Source organism: Coregonus lavaretus (genome assembly GCF_964263955.1).
Source record: "Coregonus lavaretus genome assembly, chromosome: 12".
NCBI classification, from domain to species: Eukaryota; Metazoa; Chordata; class Actinopteri; order Salmoniformes; family Salmonidae; genus Coregonus; species Coregonus lavaretus.
Window position 1 is genome coordinate 11,122,364 of NC_139999.1, and position 18,973 is coordinate 11,141,336.

The 18,973-nt window shown below is 41.5% G+C and overlaps 1 protein-coding gene across 1 annotated transcript; it reads right to left on the reverse strand.

Annotated features, from left to right (window-relative positions):
- Positions 1 to 461: 461 nt before the first annotated feature.
- On the reverse strand, positions 462 to 18,670 carry LOC311137998 (tubby-related protein 1-like; the record flags this gene model as incomplete). Its single annotated transcript, XM_084172644.1, has 13 exons — positions 462 to 595; positions 872 to 1,043; positions 2,276 to 2,374; positions 5,182 to 5,290; positions 6,599 to 6,711; positions 10,555 to 10,722; positions 11,170 to 11,249; positions 11,359 to 11,541; positions 11,786 to 11,899; positions 12,651 to 12,773; positions 12,882 to 13,007; positions 13,307 to 13,430; positions 18,656 to 18,670. 13 exons carry the CDS (start codon positions 18,668 to 18,670, stop codon positions 462 to 464), a joined length of 1,560 nt encoding a protein of 519 aa, XP_084028770.1.
- Positions 18,671 to 18,973: the final 303 nt, after the last annotated feature.

An 18,973-nucleotide genomic window follows, 5' to 3' on the forward strand; every position in this document is an offset into this window, starting at 1 on the left:
TTAGACACACGTAGACACAGTTTATTTTTAACCAATAGATTACACATTACTGGATTTGCATTCCAAATTAAAAGCAACAGAATGAATGAAAATTGGACATGTACTATGCTATAAAATCATTGATGTAGGTGGAAGATAGGCTCTCACTCTTCAGATGTCACTTTCATCCCCCAACACTGAAATGGTGTAATGCCAAAGCACACCAAAGCTCCGCTGCTCAGACTTGCATGAAGCATCAGCATCCACTCACATCCGTCAGCTCATGATTATCATTGCAATGAGACACAAACAAACAAAACAATCCCTGAGGCAGTCCATGTGTTATGAAATGCTTCTATGTACCTTGCACTGATGTTGAGGAATGGTGAAGGATATTCTTCTTTCTGGTAGTGGGCATCTGTAGTATGCCAATAAGGAGTTGCAGCAGCTTGAGGAAGCACCAGAGCCTATATGGTTTCCTCTTATTCACAGGTTATTTTGCCATCGAAGCTTGATAGAGCGATGGCAAAGGCCTGCACTGCACACATGGGGTAGCTATAGTCCAGAGTGAAGGCATCGTCTGCTACTCGTCCAAACTGCATCACAATATAGTCCACTGGAACAGAATAAATAGAATATTTTAAACACACACAAACAAAAAACAGTTAACATTTACATTTTTGACAGGAAAATGGCAAATTACACTTTAGCTAAAAACTCCCAGAAAGTATACTGTATTTGGGAGTTTTGTGACTTTATTCAACCTTATTCAACTTGTTTTATTCTTAGACTTTTGTCCACCTGTATTGTTTATGATATGTACTAGAAATTAACAATATGTAAGTAATGTAATGATTGCGAATGAGAATTTTTGGTTTGAATCTCTTCTCACAATCCTTGCTGTGGACGATCTGAAAGTTCTTGATGGAGGCCTGTGTGACCCTGCCGTTGAAGTTCAGCACATGGGACGCCGTCTCCTCATTCCACGTGGGGGTCTTGTTGTGGAGTTCGATCAGATTGTCCAACTTTCTATTCTGGAACTTCATCAGTAAACCATCGTTGTCCTGAAGAAATGGGGGTTGAAGAAATGCAGCAACATTAGCTGGGTCATTCCACAAAATAAGTGCCTTTGCCTCCCATTAATATTTTAAGTAGAAATTTGGCACAAATATAGAAATTTAAAAGCCTGTTATATTCAATGAAGTGTCGTTTAATATAGACTACAAAATTCTGATTTTTTTTGTTGCTTTGACAAAGTCATTTCTGAAGATTATTTATTTCATGTGATTAGTGATATATTTACGCCTGTCCCTCATTTTAAGGTCAACCCTGTTATGTGAACTGAGCTCTCGTTTTAATAAGGTCAAACTTCCTTTTGAAATATATTTAAAAAAAAGAAACATTTAACATTTAATAGTCAAATCATAGAGTAAAAGCAGGTGAGCTGGTTGTACTCTTTTTGGCCATTTTCTGGTGTTTAGTGGTGGAAAACTGAGCGGGTCGAGCATAACACGTCAACCCTGTTACCCATAGATAGACAGGCTAGAATGTAAAAAAATAAATCATTGTGAAGCTTGCAATTGCCACTCCCTTTTGCACACAACAAGCTTCCATTCTCCATGTCACAAGGGGATTTATGGCTGATTTAAGATGATATAACTAGGTAGCGGCAGGTAGCTTAGTGGTTAAGAGCGTGTGCCAGTAAACGAAAGGTCACTGGTTCTAATCCCCGAGCCGACTAGGTGAAAAATCTGTCGATGTGCCCTTGAGCAAGGCACTTAACCGTAATTGCTCTGGATAAGAGCATCTGCTAAATGTAAATAATCAACTCTGTACGGTCAACCCTTTGACTTTATTTAACACATACTATAGTCACATTTGTATTTAAAATCTTGAGATGGGAAAATTTGTTTTTTTATGAAGTTGAACATGTGCTCTTTATGACAGAATGTTACAATTAGGTGAAATCAAGTAATTGTTTTACCAAGTTACACATCTCAAAAGGTACCGAATTGGTGGGACGACCCAGCTGGTCACAATAACAATATGGACAATGAGGAATATTGTGGTAAAAGCAAATCATCAGATACACTGTACTATACTGTATGTAGCCTACACAGCATGTAACCTCCTACATTTACATTTACATTTATATCATTTAGCAGACGCTCTTATCCAGAGCGACTTATCCTACAAAGATGAAATCATGACAAAGGTCTTTAATGAAGAGGGGTGTTGTTCGGTCCTAATCAATAACTCAGACAGAATGACATCTGTATAACAACGGTTTTCTTACACTGCGAGGTCGGAGGGGTACTCGTTCACTGTCCTTGCCCATCCCTGGGATGATAACGGTCAACCTTCTGGGACCCTTCATTCCCAAGACATTCGTTTCCTATACCCAAAGGTCAGAGAGATAAGAAGCGGAATTAGGAATTACATTTTTAGGGAAGTTGGGTTCCATCATAGATCAATTTAAAATAACATTTTGTAATAACAATCTAATAATGAACAGTCTATGAACTACAGTGGCTTGCGAAAGTATTCACGCCCCTTGGTATTTTTCCTATTTTGTTGCCTTACAACCTGGAATTAAAATGGATTTTTTGGGGGGTTGTATCATTTGATTTAAATAACATGCCTACCACTTTGAAGATGCAACATATTTTCTATTGTGAAACAAACAAGAAATAAGATTTTTTTTTAAACAGAAAACATTAGCGTGAATAACTATTCACCCCCCCCCCCACCCCCAAGTCAATACTTTGTAGAGCCACCTTTTGCAGCAATTACAGCTGCAAGTCTCTTGGGGTATTTCTATTTAAGCTTGGCACATCTAGCCACTGGGATTTTTGCCCATTCTTCAAGGCAAGACTGTTCCAGCTCCTTCAAGTTGGATGGGTTCCGCTGGTGTACAGCAATCTTTAAGTCATACCACAGATTCTCAATTGGATTGAGGTCTGGGCTTTGACTAGGCCATTCCAATACATTTAAATGTTTTCAATTAAACCACTCGAGTGTTGCTTTAGCAGTATGCTTAGGGTCATTGTCCTGCTGGAAGGTGAACTGCCTTCCCAGTCTCAAATCTCTGGAAGACTGAAACAGGTTTCCCTCAAGAATGCCCCAGTATTTAGTGCCATCATTCCTTCAATTCTGACCAGTTTCCCAGTCCCTGCCGATGAAAAACATGGTGTTCTCGGGGTGACGAGAGGTGTTGGGTTTGCGCCAGACATAGCGTTTTCCTTGATGGCCAAAAAGCTCAATTTTAGTATCATCTGACCAGAGTACCTTCTTCCATATGTTTGGGGAGTCTCCCACATGCCTTTTGGCAAACACCAAACGTGTTTGCTTATTTTTTTCTTTCTTTCTCTGATTAATGTCCTCCTTGCCTGGTCCGTGATTTTTGGTGGGCGGCCCTCTCTTGGCAGGTTTGTTGTGGTGCCATATTCTTTCAATTTTGTAATAATGGATTTAATGCTGCTCCGTGGGATGTTCAAAGTTTCAGATATTTTTGGATAACCCAACCCTAATCGGTACCTCTCCACAACTTTGTCCCTGACCTGTTTGGAGAGCTCCTTGGTCTTCATGGTGCCGCTTGCTTTGTAGTTTCCCTTGCTTAGTGGTGTTGCAGACTCTGGGGCCTTTAAGAACAGGTGTATATATACTGAGATCATGTGACACTTAGATTGCACACAGGTGGACTTTATTTAACTAATTATGTGACTTCTGAAGGTACTTGGTTGCACCAGATCTTATTTAGGGGCTTCATAGCAAAGGGGGTGAATACATATGCACGCACCACTTTTCCGTAATTTATTTCTTAGAATTTTTTGAAACAAGTTATTTTTTTCATTTCACCAATTTGGACTATTTTGTGTATGTCCATTACATGAAATCCAAACAAAAATCAATTTAAATTGCAGGTTGTAATGCAACAAAATAGGAAAAAACGCCAAGGGGGATGGATACTTTTGCAAAGCAATGTACATTGTGCAAAAATATAAATGCAACGTGTAAAGTGTTGGTCCCATGTTTCATGAGCTGAAATAAAAGATCCCCGAAATTTTCCATATGCACAAAAAGCTTATTTCTCTCTAATTTTGTGAACACATTTGTTTACCTCCATATTAGTGAGTATTTCTCATTTACCAAGATAATCCATCCACCTGACAGGTGTGGCATTCCAAGAAGCTGATTAAACAGCATGAATATTACACAGGTGCACCTTGTGCTGGGGACAATAAAAGGCCAGTTTTGCCACACAACACAATGCCACAGATGTCTCAAGTTTTGAAGGAGCATGCAATTGGCATGCTGGCTCATGGAATGTTCACCAGAGCTGTTGCCAGAGAATGTAATGTTTATTTCTCTACCATAAGCCGCCTCCAAAGAATTTGGCAGTATGTCCAACCGGCCTCACAACTGCAGACCACATGTATGGCGTTGTGTGGGCGAGCAGTTTGCTGACGTCAACATTGTGAACAGAGTGCCCCATGGTGGCGGTGGGGTTATGGTATAGGCAGGCATAAGCTACGGACAACGAACCCAATTGTATTTTATCAATGGCAATTTGAGTGCACAGAGATACCGTGACGGAATCCTGAGGCCCATTGTTGTGCCATTTATCTGCCGCCATCAGCTCCTGTTTCAGCATGATAATGCATGGCCCCATGTTGCAAGGATCTGTACCCAATTCCTGGAAGCTGAAAATGTCCCATTTCTTCCATGGCCTGCATACTCACCAGACATATCACCAATTGAGCATGTTTGGGATGCTCTGGATCGATGTGTACTACAGCGTGTTCCAATTCACTGCAGGGGGCAAATGGTGGTCACGCCAGATACTGACTGGTTTTCTGATCCATGCCCCTATCTTTCTTTAAAGGTATCTGTGACCAACAGATGCATATCTGTATTCCCAGTCATGTTAAATCCATAGATTAGGGCCTAATGAATTTATTTCAATTTACTGATTACCTAATATGAACTGTAACTCAGTAAAATCTTTGAAATGGTTGCATGTTGCGTTTATATTTTTGTTCAGTATACTTATAGCCCCTTTACAAACCATTTATAACCCATTTAAAAAATGTATTTAATGGCTTAACTATACCAAAATAATCAGCAGTTTATAAAATACTTATGAACCCTTTGGGAAAACTTTTATAAATGGTTCTTCAATGTACATTTCAAAAGCCTTACGTAAATAATGGCTGCTAATTCTTGGCGAGCGTTGGACATGTCTGGTAGAGCTCTGTCTGGGTGCAGTGCATTATCAAACACTGTGAACTTAGTGCCCAAGTAGTTGGACCTATGGAGTGTAAAGAATCACTCCATTAATTAAATGAGCTTATGAAATGCATGATTACAGTTGCAATAAAACATGTTTTATGGAATTGTTACAGTTTGATCTATGAATGTACACTACTGTTCAAAAGTTTGGGGTCACTTAGAAATGTCCTTGTTTTTGAAAGAAAAGCAATTTTTTGTCCATTAAAATAACATCAAATTAATCAGAAATACAGTGTAGACATTGTTAATGTTGTAAATGGCTATTGTAGCTGGAAACGGCTGATTTTTAATGGAATATCTACATAGGCGTACAGAGGCCCATTATCAGCAACCATCAGTCCTGTGTTCCAATGGCACGTTGTGTTTGCTAATCCAAGTTTATCATTTTAAAAGGCTAATTGATCATTAGAAAAGCCTTTTGCAATTATGTTAGCACAGCTGAAAACTGTTGTGCTGATTAAAGAAGCAATAAAACTGGCCTTCTTGAGACTAGTTGTGTATCTGGAGCATCAGCAATTGTGGGTTCGATTACAGGCTCAAAATGGCCAGAAACAAATAACTTCTGAAACTCGTCAGTCTATTCTTGTTCTGAGAAATGAAGGCTATTCCATGCGAGAAATTGCCAAGAAACTGAAGATCTCGTACAATGCTGTGTACTACTCCCTTCACAGAACAGCGCAAACTGGCTCTAACCAGAATAGAAAGAGGAGTGGGAGGCCCCGGTGCACAACTGAGCAAGAGGACAAATACATTAGAGTGTCTAGTTTGAGAAACAGACGCCTCACAGGTCCTCAACTGGCAGCTTCATTAAATAGTACCCGCAAAACACCAGTCTCAACGTCAACAGTGAAGAGGTGACTCCGGGATGCTGACCTTCAGAGTTGCAAAGAAAAAGCCATATCTCAGACTGGCCAATATAAATCAAAGATTAAGATGGGCAAAATAACACAGACACTGGACTTTTTCTTTGCAACTCTGCCTAGAAGGTCAGCACATCAGTTTTCAGCTGTGCTAACATAATTGCAAAATGGTTTTCTAATGATCAATTAGCCTTTTAAAATGATAAACTTGGATTAGCAAACACAACGTGCCATTGGAACACAGGACTGATGGTTGCTGATAATGGGCCTCTGTACGCCTATGTAGATGTTCCATAAAAAATCTGCCGTTTCCATCTACAATAGGCATTAACATTAACAATGTCTACAATGTATTTCTGATCAATTTGATGTTATTTGAATGGACAAAAAAAATGCTTTTCTTTCGAAAACAAGGACATTTCTAAGTGACCCCAAACTTTTGAACGGTAGTGTATATTACAGCATACCTCAACTTTCCAATGAAATTTTCTCCACCCCTTGACAAGTCTGTGGGGTCTATGGAGATCAGGTAATTGGAGGTTGTGCTTTTCTTTCGTTTTCTCCCAGCCAGTAGAAAGACCTGTAAAAACACATAATTAATCCCCTGGACAATGATTCCTGAAATACATATCATACATTTACATTTACATTTTAGTCACCACTGTATCACAAGTCTGTTATCTAGCCTTAATAATAATGGCGCCGGAGAAGAAGGCTGCCGTTTTACAGCCCTCTAACCAATTGTACTATTATGTGTGTTTTTCCGCGTTATTTGTAATTTATTTTGTACATAATGTTTCTGCCATCGTCTCTTATAACCAAAAAGAGCTTCTGGATATCAGGACAGCGATTACTCACCTCGTATTGGACGAAGATTTTTTCTTCAACGAGGCAGCCAACGAAGGATATCCTACAGACACCCGACAAAGCCCAAATCCCCGTCATTCGCATGAGGAAGAGACGGAGATATCGTGGACGTAGGTCGGGGTGCCTTGTAAGGATCCGACGGCGAGCGAGTAAACTGCCGCTCCCATCAATCCTATTAGCCAATCTTCAATCATTTGAGAATAAATTGGATGATTTAAGATTACGGTTATCCTACCAACGGGACATTAAAAACTGTAATATCTTATGTTTCACCGAGTCGTGGCTGAACGACGACATGGACAACATACAACTAGCGGGCTATACGCTACATCGGCAGGATAGAACGGCTGACTCCGGTAAGACAAGGGGTGGCGGTCTGTGTATATTTGTAAACAACAGCTGGTGCACAAAATCAAATACTAAGGAAGTCTCGAGGTTTTGCTCGCCTGAGGTAGAGTATCTTATGATAAGCTGTAGACCACACTATTTACCAAGAGAGTTTTCATCTATATTTTTCATAGCTGTCTATTTACCACCACAAACCAATGCTGGCATTAAGATTGAACTGAATGAGCTGTATAAGGCCATAAGTCAACAGGAAAACGCTCATCCAGAGGCAGCGCTCCTAGTGGCCGGGGACTTTAATGCAGGGAAACTTAAATCAGTTCTACCTAATTTCTACCAGCATGTGAAATGTGCAACCAGAGGAAAAAAAACTCTAGACCACCTTTACTCCACACACAGAGACGCATACAAAGCTCTCCCTCGCCCTCCATTTGGCAAATCTGACCATAACTCTATCCTCCTGATTCCTGCGTATAAGCAAAAACTAAAGCAGGAAGCACCAGTGACTCGGTTAATAAAAAAGTGGTCAGATGATGCAGATGCTAAGCTACAGGACTGTTTTGCTAGCACAGACTGGAACATGTTCCGGGATTCTTCAGATAGCATTGAGGAGTACACCACATCAATCACTGGCTTCATCAATAAGTGCATCGATGATGTCATCCCCACAGAGACCGTACGTACATACCCCAACCAGAAGCCATGGATTACAGGCAACATCCGCACTGAGCTAAAGGGTAGAGCTGCCGCTTTCAAGGAGCGGGACTCTAACCCGGACGCTTATAAGAAATCCCGCTATGCCCTCCGACGAACCATCAAACAGGCAAAGAGTCAATACAGGACTAAGATTGAATCGTACTACACCGGCTCTGACGCTCGTCGGATGTGGCAGGGCTTGAAAACTATTACAGACTACAAAGGGAAGCACAGCCGCGAGCTGCCCAGTGACACAAGACTTCCAGACGAGCTAAACCACTTCTATGCTCGCTTCGAGGCAAGCAACACTGAAGCATGCATGAGAGCACCAGCTGTTCCGGATGACTATGTGATCACGCTCTCCGTAGCCGATGTGAGTAAGACTTTTAAGCAGGTCAACATTCACAAGGCCACAGGGCCAGACGGATTACCAGGATGTGTACTCCGAGCATGTGCTGACCAACTGGCAAGTGTCTTCACTGACATTTTCAACATGTCCCTGACTGAGTCTGTAATACCAACATGTTTCAAACAGACCACTATAGTCCCCGTGCCCAAGGACTCTAAGATAACCTGCCTAAATGACTACCGACCAGTAGCACTGACGTCTGTAGCCATGAAGTGCTTTGAAAGGCTGGTCATGGCTCACATCAACACCATTATCCCAGAAACCCTAGACCCACTCCAATTTGCATACCGCCCCAACAGATCCACAGATGGTGCAATCTCTATTGCACTCCACACTGCCCTTTCCCACATGGACAAGAGGAACACCTACGTGAGAATGCTATTCATTGACTACAGCTCAGCATTCAACACCATAGTGCCCTCAAAGCTCATCACTAAGCTAAGGATCCTGGGACTAAACACCTCCCTCTGCAACTGGATCCTGGACTTCCTGACAGGCCACCCCCAGGTGGTAAGGGTAGGTAACAACACATCTGCCACACTGATCCTCAACACAGGGGCCCCTCAGGGGTGCGTGCTCAGTCCCCTCCTGTACTCCCTGTTCACCCATGACTGCATGGCCAGGCACGACTCCAACACCATCATTAAGTTTGCAGACGACACAACAGTGGTAGGCCTGATCACCGACAACGATGAGACAGCCTATAGGGAGGAGGTCAGAGACATGGCCATGTGGTGCCAGGATAACAACCTCTCCCTCAACGTGACCAAGACAAAGGAGACCATCTCCCGAGTGGCGCAGTGGTCTAAGGCACTGCATCGCAGTGCTAGCTGTGTCACTAGAGCTCCTGGTTCAAATCCAGGCTCTGTCGTAGCCGGCCGTGACCGGGAGACCCATGGGGCGGCGCACAATTGGCCCAGCGTCGTCCAGGGTAGGGGAGGGAATGGCCAGCAGGGATGTAGCTCAGTTGGTAGAGCATGGCATTTGTAACGCCAGGGTTGTGGGTTCGATTCCCACGGGGGGCCAGTATGAAAAATACAAATGTATGCACTCACTAACTGTAAGTCGCTCTGGATAAGAGCGTCTGCTAAATGACAAAAATGTAAAAATGTAAATGTAATGATTGTGGACTACAGGAAAAAAAAGAGGACTGAGCACGCCCCCATTCTCATCGACGGGGCTGTAGTGGAACAGGTTGAGAGCTTCAAATTCCTTGGTGTCCACATCACCAACGAACTATCATGGTCCAAACACACCAACACAGTCATGAAGAGGGCACGACAAAGCCTATTCCCCCTCAGGAGACTGAAAAGATTTGGCATGGGTCCTCAGATCCTCAAAAAATTCTACAGCTGCACCATCGAGAGCATCCTGACTGGTTGCATCACCGCCTGGTATGGCAACTGCTTGGCCTCCGACCGTAAGGCACTACAGAGCGTAGTGCGTACGGCCCAGTACATCACTGGGGCCAAGCTTCCTGCCATCCAGGACCTCTATACCAGGCGGTGTCAGAGGAAGGCCCTCAAAATTGTCAAAGACTCCAGCCACCCTAGTCATAGACTGTTCTCTCTGCTACCGCACGGCAAGCGGTACCGGAGTGCCAAGTCTAGGTCCAAAAGACTTCTCAACAGCTTCTACCCCCAAGCCATAAGACTCCTAAACAGCTAATCATGGCTACCCCCCCACCCCATATTTTTACGCTGCTGCTACTCTGTTAATTATTTATGCATAGTCACTTTAACTCTACCCACATGTACATATTACTTCAACTACCTCAACTAGCCGGTGCCCCCGCACATTGACTCTGCACCGGTACCCCCTGTATATATAGCCTCCCTACTGTTATTTTATTTTACTTCTGCTTTTTTTCTCAACACTTTTTTGTTTTATTCTACTGTTTTATTAAAATAAATGCACTGTTGGTTAAGGGCTGTAAGTAAGCATTTCACTGTAATGTCTGCACCTGTTGTATTCGGCGCATGTGGCCAATACAATTTAATTTGATTTGAAGTCCACGACTTGGTTTTATGCTCACGTTGGCTCCATCTCGGATTGGTTTCAAAATGACAATAAAACCCCTAAACCTGTCCTCTGGGAGTGCCTCACCTTCTTTTCATTGTCCAGGTGGAGATAGTATGTGGGGTATAGGCCTTTGTCCAAGCCCCTCTGGTCCCGGGTCACCTTGCATTTGACCGTCACCCCCTGCTGGGCTGGCTGCAGAACAAACTCCTCCAGGCTGTCAAACTCAATGTCCGGGGACGGAGGCCTCTCCTCCTGGATGTGGGACAAGAAAAAATATGGTTATCAGCTTATCAGCATCTCTAACCAATGTTCATTTGGGGACCTTTTAGGTCAGAGGATTGCAGAATTGTATACCCCACCCCGCCATCACTGTGTCAAGACTGTGACCTAGCTAACTAAACAGACTGTGACCTAGCTAACTAAACAGACTGTGACCTAGCTAACTAAACAGACTGTGACCTAGCTAACTAAACAGACAGTGACCTAGCTACCTAAACAGACTGTGACCTAGCTAACTAAACAGACTGTGACCTAGCTAACTAAACAGACTGTGACCTAGCTAACTAAACAGACTGTGACCTAGCTAACTAAACAGACTGTGACCTAGCTAATTAAACAGACTGTGACCTAGCTAACTAAACAGACTGTGACCTAGCTAACTAAACAGACTGTGACCTAGCTAACTAAACAGACACAAACCTTTTTCTTCTTCCCTTTTCCCTTTTTCTTTTTTCCTTTTTCTGCCTCTGGGTCAGAATCATCGCTGTCTGATGCTTTGGCTGATAGGAAATAGAACATTAGGGAAATATCAGACAACTTTCCTTCACTGACCAGCAGGAAGACAGTCAAACAACAGAGCTGTATTTAATTATAACTTAAAACACTTGCCTTTCTTCTTCTTCTTCTTGTCCTTGTCCTTGTCCTTGTCCTTGTCCTTGTCCTTGTCCTTGTCCTTGTCCTTGTCTCCCCCTGCTGAGAACATGGATGCTGGGTTGGCGTTCTCCTTCTTCTTTGATTTTGATTTGCTGGACTTGGTTTCTGGTTCGCTGTCTTCACTATCCGATTTGGCTGCTGGTTTAAGAGAATACACTTCAGGTTATGATCATATTACGGTGTACCTACAGTGTTTTTCCAATGGTACTGTAACACTGCAGTGTGTGCTCTTGCAAAAGGGGTGTGAGACTTCTGATGTTTAGACACAAATCATACATGACGATGGGGTTAGAGATTTTCAACCACAAAGTCGATCATTATCCCTAAAATTGCAGCAGTTTAAAATGAATACTTAAAGCTATAGTGTTAACGCTTACTGTACCTTTCTTCTTGCTCTTGGAGTCTGACTTATCCTTATCTCCATTTACAGAGAACAGAGAAGCTGGTTCCTTTTTCTTGGTGTCTTTCTTCGATTTTTTGTCAGACTCTTTGTCATCTGAAAAAAGATGTGTGACGAAAATACTATTTCGTTACCAGTGTTATGTTTCAAAAATAAATAATGTTTTTTTACTTTAAAAAAACATTTAACCCCTTTTTCTCCCCAATTTCGTGATATACATTTGGTAGTTACAGTCTTGTCCCATCACTGCAACTACCGTACGGACTCGGGAGAGGCGAAGGTCGAGAGCCATACGTCCTCCGAAACACGACACTGCCAAGCCGCACTGCTACTTGACACACTGCTCGCTTAACCAGGAAGCCAGCCGCACCAATGTGTCGGAGGAAACACCATACAACTGGTGACCGTCTTAGCGTGCATGCGCCCGGCCCGCCACAGGAGTCGCTAGAGTGCGATGGGACAAGGACATCCCGGCCGGCCAGCCAAATTATGCGTCGCCTCATGGGTCTCCCGGTCGCGGACGGCTGCGACACAGCCCGGGATCTAACCCGGATCTGCAGTGACGCCTCAAGCACTGCAGTGCCTTAGACCGCTGCGTCACTCGGGAGGCCGTGAAACTTGTTTATATGTTTTTGTATGTTTTGCACACTGTCTTGTTGTCTAATCTGCAACAGCTTGTTAGGTGATGACAGCATAAGGCTGTGGCCTTCCACCTCGTGTGCAGGACTAGTGTTTCCTTTCACTCAACATTACACTTAAATATCCTACCTAATCCTCTTAAAGCAGGTCTTATTCTTGTTGTCTACTAACACCTTTAAGAAAATTGCTTTCCTATACATCTGCCCACCTTTAGCTTTGGATTTCTTCTCCTTGCCATCTTTTTCAGAACCTTCCTTTGTGATCTTTTTCTTTGTCTTCTTCTGTGGATTCTCTTCCTCATCATCATCGTCGTCATCTTCTGTATCTGAACCTTGGGCAGAAAAGAAGAGTACATTTTTATTGGGTTTTACAGACGTTTTGATGCTGTAACATGCAGTTCACCTTGAGCATAATCTCAGTTATGTTTCTGACTGCTTACCTTTCTTTTTCTTTGGCACGCTTTTAGTTTTCTTCTTTGGCTCATCTTTGGCTTTCTCTTTTTCTTTCCCTTTTTCTTTTTCAGTTTTTTCTTCATCTGCTTTCTTTTTCTTTACCTTTTTTCCATCTATTTGACAAAAATAATGAAAATAAACAACATCGTTAAGAAGATTGAGAGAGGGATGACCTCCGAAGAAATGTATATGTTTTGAGTGATGGATATATTCATTCATTACATTTTGAAGCGGCACACTATCTCAGATAAAAAATGATTCATTTAAGAATCAACATTTTGGCAGCAAGATGACTTCATCTGGGTTCTCAGACAGTCTGTTTGCTGCCAAAATGTTGGTGAACTTTTACACAATAATTTGCATGTATCTCATTGGAAGATATGTCATCTGAACTGTGCAGAACAGTCTGTACTTTGAACGGCAGGACTCTCCTCTCCAGACAGGTCATCACTCTTCTTGCTCTTGCTCTTTTTGGGCTTTGCATCGGCACCGTTGGTGGCTGCGCTCGCTGTCTCTGCCTTCTTCTTCTTTGGCTTCTAGAAAGCATTATCTACAGGAAGAAGAGTCAGAGATGAGACGAGGAGAGGAGAGAGGGTCAGACACCAGAGACAGATGACACAGATATGAAGTAAGGACAAAATCCTAATTTGAGATCTACAGTGCCTTCAGAAAGTATTCATACCTCTTGAGTTATTCCACATTTTGTTGTGTTACAGCCTGAATTCAAAATGGATTGAATATATGTTTTTTTCACACCCACCTACACACAATAGCCCATAATGAAAAAAAGGAAAACATGTTTTGAGAAAATTTAGCAAATATATTGAAAATGAAATACAGAAATATCTAATTTACATAAGTATTCACACCCATGAATCAACACTTTGTAGAATAACCTTTGGCAGTGATTACAGCTGTGAGTCTTTCTGGGTAAGTCTCAAAGTGCTTTCTACACCTTGATTGTGTAACATTTGCACATTAGTCTAAAAACAAATCTTCAAGCTCTGTCAAATCGGTTGTTGATCATTGCTAGACAACCAATTTCAGGTCTTGCGATAGATTTTCAAGTTGATTTAAGTTAAAACTGTAACTTGGCCACTCAGGAACATTCCCTGTCTTCTTGGTAAGCAACTCCAGTATGGATTTGGCCTTGTGTTTTCAGTTCTTGTCCTTCTAAAAGGTGAATTCATCTCCAAGTGTCTGGAGGACAGCAGACTAAACCAGGTTCTCCTCTAAGATTTTGCCTGTGCTTAGCTCCATTCCGTTAATTTTTTATCCTGAAAAACTCCCCAGTCCTTAACGATTACAAACATACCCATAACATGATGCAGCCACCACTACGCTTGAAAATTTGGAGAGTGATACTGTAATGTGTTGTATTGGATTTGCCCCAAACCTAACGCTTTGTAATCAGGACAACAAAATTGCTTTGCCAAATTTTGTGCAGTATTACTTTAGTGCCTTGTTGCAAACAGGATGCATGTTTTGGAATATTTTTATTCTATACAGGGTTCCTTCTTTTCACTCTCTCAATTAGGTTAGTATTGTGGAATAACTACAATGTTGTTGATCAATCCTATCACAGCCATTAAACTCTGTAACTGTTTTGAAGTCACCATTGGCCTCATGGTGAAATCTGGGTGATACATTGATACACCATCCAAAGTGTAATTAATAACTTCAGCATGCTCCAAGGGATATTAAATGTAAGCTTTTTTTCCCACAATCTACCAATAGGTGCCCTTCTTTGCGAGGCATTGGACAACCTCCCTGGTCTTTGTGGTTGAATCTGTGTTTGAAATTCAGTGCTCAACTGAGGGACCTTACAGATAATTGTATGTGTGGAGTACAGAGATGAGGTAGTCATTCAAAAATCATGTTAAACACTATTGCACACAGAGTGAGTCCATGCAACTTATTATGCGACTTGTTAAGCACATTTTTACTCCTGAACTTTAGGCTTGCCATAACAAAGGGGTTGAATACTTATTGACTCAAGACATTTCAGCTTTTCATTTTTTATTGATTTAGAAAAAATGTGAAAAACATAATTCCACTCTGACATTATGGGATATTGTGTGTAGGCCAGTGACAAACAATCTCAATGTAATCAATTTTAAATTCAGGCTGTAACACAACATGATGTGGAAAGGGTCAAGGGGTGTGAATACTTTCTGAAGGCACTGTACATGCATTACTCTGCCTTTTGTATGAACCATGCATTTATGTCAATGGGAACTGTGCAGAGGTGTAAGGTACTTAAGTAAAAATACTTTAACGTACTACTTAAGTAGTTTTTTGGGTTGTCTGTACTTTTACTATTTATATGTTAGACAACTCTTACTTTTACTCCACTACATTCCTAAAGAAAATAATGTACTTTTTACGGCATACATGGTGCCGTCTGGTTTGCTTAATATAAGGCAGTGGCTGCTCGCCCATGAGGGCATTAGGGGTGGTGCCCCACTTGTGATTGGTAAAAAAAAAAAATCTATTTAATTGTACTGTTTTAAATGCTCATAAAAGTATGGTTAATTCGTACAATTTCCTGTTTCAAAAATATATTGTTCAAAACAAGCTGTTCAGTTACTTACTACACTGCCCCCCAGTGACTCCCAGCTCCGTGGGCGCATAGGTCATGCGAACATTGCTTCGACTGTTTTGCCAGCTATTTGCTATGAGGGGAAACTGCCCCAATGAAACCGCAGGATTTGATAGCATAAACTAGAACAGCACAAAGTAAATGGACCATCCTGGGGCGCTCAAATGAGTGTCCGTTCAGTCAGAACTTCTGGATCTGCTCTAGTATCCCTTCCCCAATGAGTCCATCGCAGCCAGACATTTTACTTCCGCATGTGAGACAAGATCTGCTCTATCAGGTACAGATGGCGCTAAATCAAAAAGCTAATTGTAATTAACTTGTAAATAAATAATCATAACAGTCATAGGAGCCTGGGATCTGATAAACCAGACAATTACATCCAACAAGAGTCGAAGGACAGAGGGATACACTAGCTAGAACCTTCTCCTTGCGGATCTGGTAGGACAAAAAGCATGGCCAATGTTATTGTTCCCCCCTGATGTTGTTTATAAGGTTCTGCTGTAGATGACTGGGTGACATGTTGTGCGGATTAAAACAGCATAAAACTGGGTGTATCACAACGCATGATCAAATGAATTAGCCAGCTAGAGTAACTTTGAGAAACATTTAGAAATATAGTGGTTGATTATTTTGTAAAATTAACCCGTAAGCTATCTACCTTTGATAAGCAACTAGCTAGCTATAGCTAGCAGGTGGCTTGCTAGCTAGTTAGCTCCCATGCCAATTTCAATTATTTCTAAAGTAATATCTGACTAACTCAGAAATATGATGTTATTTCAGAATGAAAGTTAACTGGCTAGCGCATCATGATTTGTAACATTATGTTAGCTAGCTATCCCCAGTTAGATAATGTGTTTTCACTTATTGCATGTGCATGCTTGTTGCATTCTCCCTGGAGCACTCGTTCTTTCGTGAGCTGACTCCTTGTTCTAAATAGTATAATCTAATCTGTTCAAAATAGTGGCAGCCTGTGCAGTCATTCGGTGTGTCATTCATGTGTGTCATTCGTTTTTCTACATGCAAAAGTGAAGGCTGTTGTTCAAATGCACAGATCGCTTTTCTGTATATATCTTCTCAAGGAAACTACCGGTAGTTCAAAAACTATTTCTGTCATGCTGCTTTGTTGACAACTCCAACCACGGGTATTCAGACAATCAGTGGCCACCTCTGATATAAGGAATTTGAAATTATTTTTACTTTTGATACTTAAGTATATTTAAAACCAAATACTTTTAGACTTTTACTCAAGTAGTATTTTACTGTGTGACTTTCACTTTTACTTGAGTCATTTTCTATTAAGGTATTTTTTACTTAAGTATGACAATTGGGTACTTTTTTCCCATCACTGGAAATGTGTGAGTAGGAGCATGAGGATTTTAGTGACTTACCATTCAAAAGACAGTGGAAAGTGCAAGCAGAAAGGTATGGAGACAGAAACAAATCAAACACTGTACATTTAAAATCACATTACTATAAATACAGTACACTTGATTATCCAAAAATGCATATTTTCTTAGTACAGAGTTTCAAGACATTCTCTTAAAACCGATTTGCTTTCAAAAAGGAAATACTGATAAATTCATTAAGGTTTTCATTTGGAACAGATAGTAATCATTAGAATATTCTAGATAATCCATTTTATGTAACCTGTTCTAATGACACAGTGACCAAACAAACTGGTCAGGACTGAGAGAATCACAGTCAGCTGCCTCAGTCACGTAAACATGTTCCGTCACATCCAGTGTTACAGAGGTTATGTAGTTGTATACTGGTTGTAGTAATAGTGCTTTAGAGATTTACAGTAATAAACAGTTATATCAACTACAGAAGGCTGCTCGGGAAAACGAGTATTGAGAGGAATGGTTCTGGACCTTTAAATCAATGCAAATGTTATTGAAATTGGGCAGATGTTTTCTTCTCATTGCAGTTGGAAGTGCACTGGACAACCCAACTCTATTCAAACACAAGTACATACAGCTTCTCTCCCAATCAGTCCCATGTCCCACAGTAACCAGACAGTTGTCCCACTATATGAGCCTTGCTCTGGTATTATGTCAACCAACCTCCCAGAAATCCCTTTCAACACACCACAACACACCACAACACAACACACCACAACAACACACCACAACACACCACACCACACCACACCACACCACATAACAACACACCACAACACACCACAGCATACCACAACACACCACAACACACTACAAAACACCACAACACACTACAGCATCCCTAGACACGAGAATAAGAAGGATGTCAGGTGCTGTGATCCTGCTGGTCATTTGAACACTGACTGACGAAGTGTAGCGATGGATGTCCACAGTAATCCCATTAAGATGTGGCTCTATTTCTGTCCTCACCTCAGACAAGCTGTCACTTGAGTAATGGCAGCCTATAGACAAAGCCGTCATGCAATTTCGAGGGGGGAAAACCGATGACCAAATTCATTGCATCAACTGCATCAATATGTTAAAGAAACAATATATTTCATATTTTTGTATCCTTCAGATGGGTAAATCCTTCCCCCTCAGTATTAATGGACACGAGGCCTCTGCCAGTGGGGCAGAGAAGCAAGAGGCAATTGATCCACTCTCATCTTACCACCTGTCGGTTTTTCACCATGACATGATAACCAATGACAACCACAGTCCATTAACAACACTCTTTCTTAAATAAATCTGGGTAGTATGTCCATAAAATAGGAGGAGAGACATGATTGGTTGTTTCATGAATGACAGTCAACATAGAACCCCCTAACCCCCCAAGTCTTTCCCACATTACAGCACATTTATCCCAGAGCCTCCACACAACCCAGTGGCTAATTCTACATAACCAGCGCTACAATGCACGACAGGCCAGGCTGGGGGAAATCAGACACTTTACAACTGTAACAATACCACAGCAGCATTCTGTTGAAATAATCTGATTACTGGTAAACTGGTCTTCTATCCATTGAATTGTCTAACGATCTAGAGGGCAATAACCTTAAGTAGTTCATCTTTATTCATCTAAACACCATGACAGTATATCTGAATCAAAATGCTACATAAATTTTTTTTCTAAGTTCATAAGAACCATCACCATTATTCCTTCTCTCTTGCATCCTTTCAACAACAAAAGCTCTTCAAAACACAGTTTCTATAACGTTACCTTCTCTGCAGACATTGTGTGGCCAGTGACTTCGGCTCTAATAAACCTCAAACTCCTCTTTACCAAAAACGTTCTTAGTAAAAAAGGAAGACAAAAAGAGGCAATTCAATGCAATGGAGGTTAATAAAGAGAGTGAGGAGCCTTTGACTCAATGGTTCACCATCAGCAGAAAGTTGCTAATAGGATTTATGTGTAAAGCCATCTGTTCTTCAGAGACAGAGACATGTCAACAGGACGAACCAACATGGCGTGGGAGGAGGGGTGAGGAGTGTGTTACGAGTACATAGAGGACAAGCACTGGTCCACTATACACGTGTT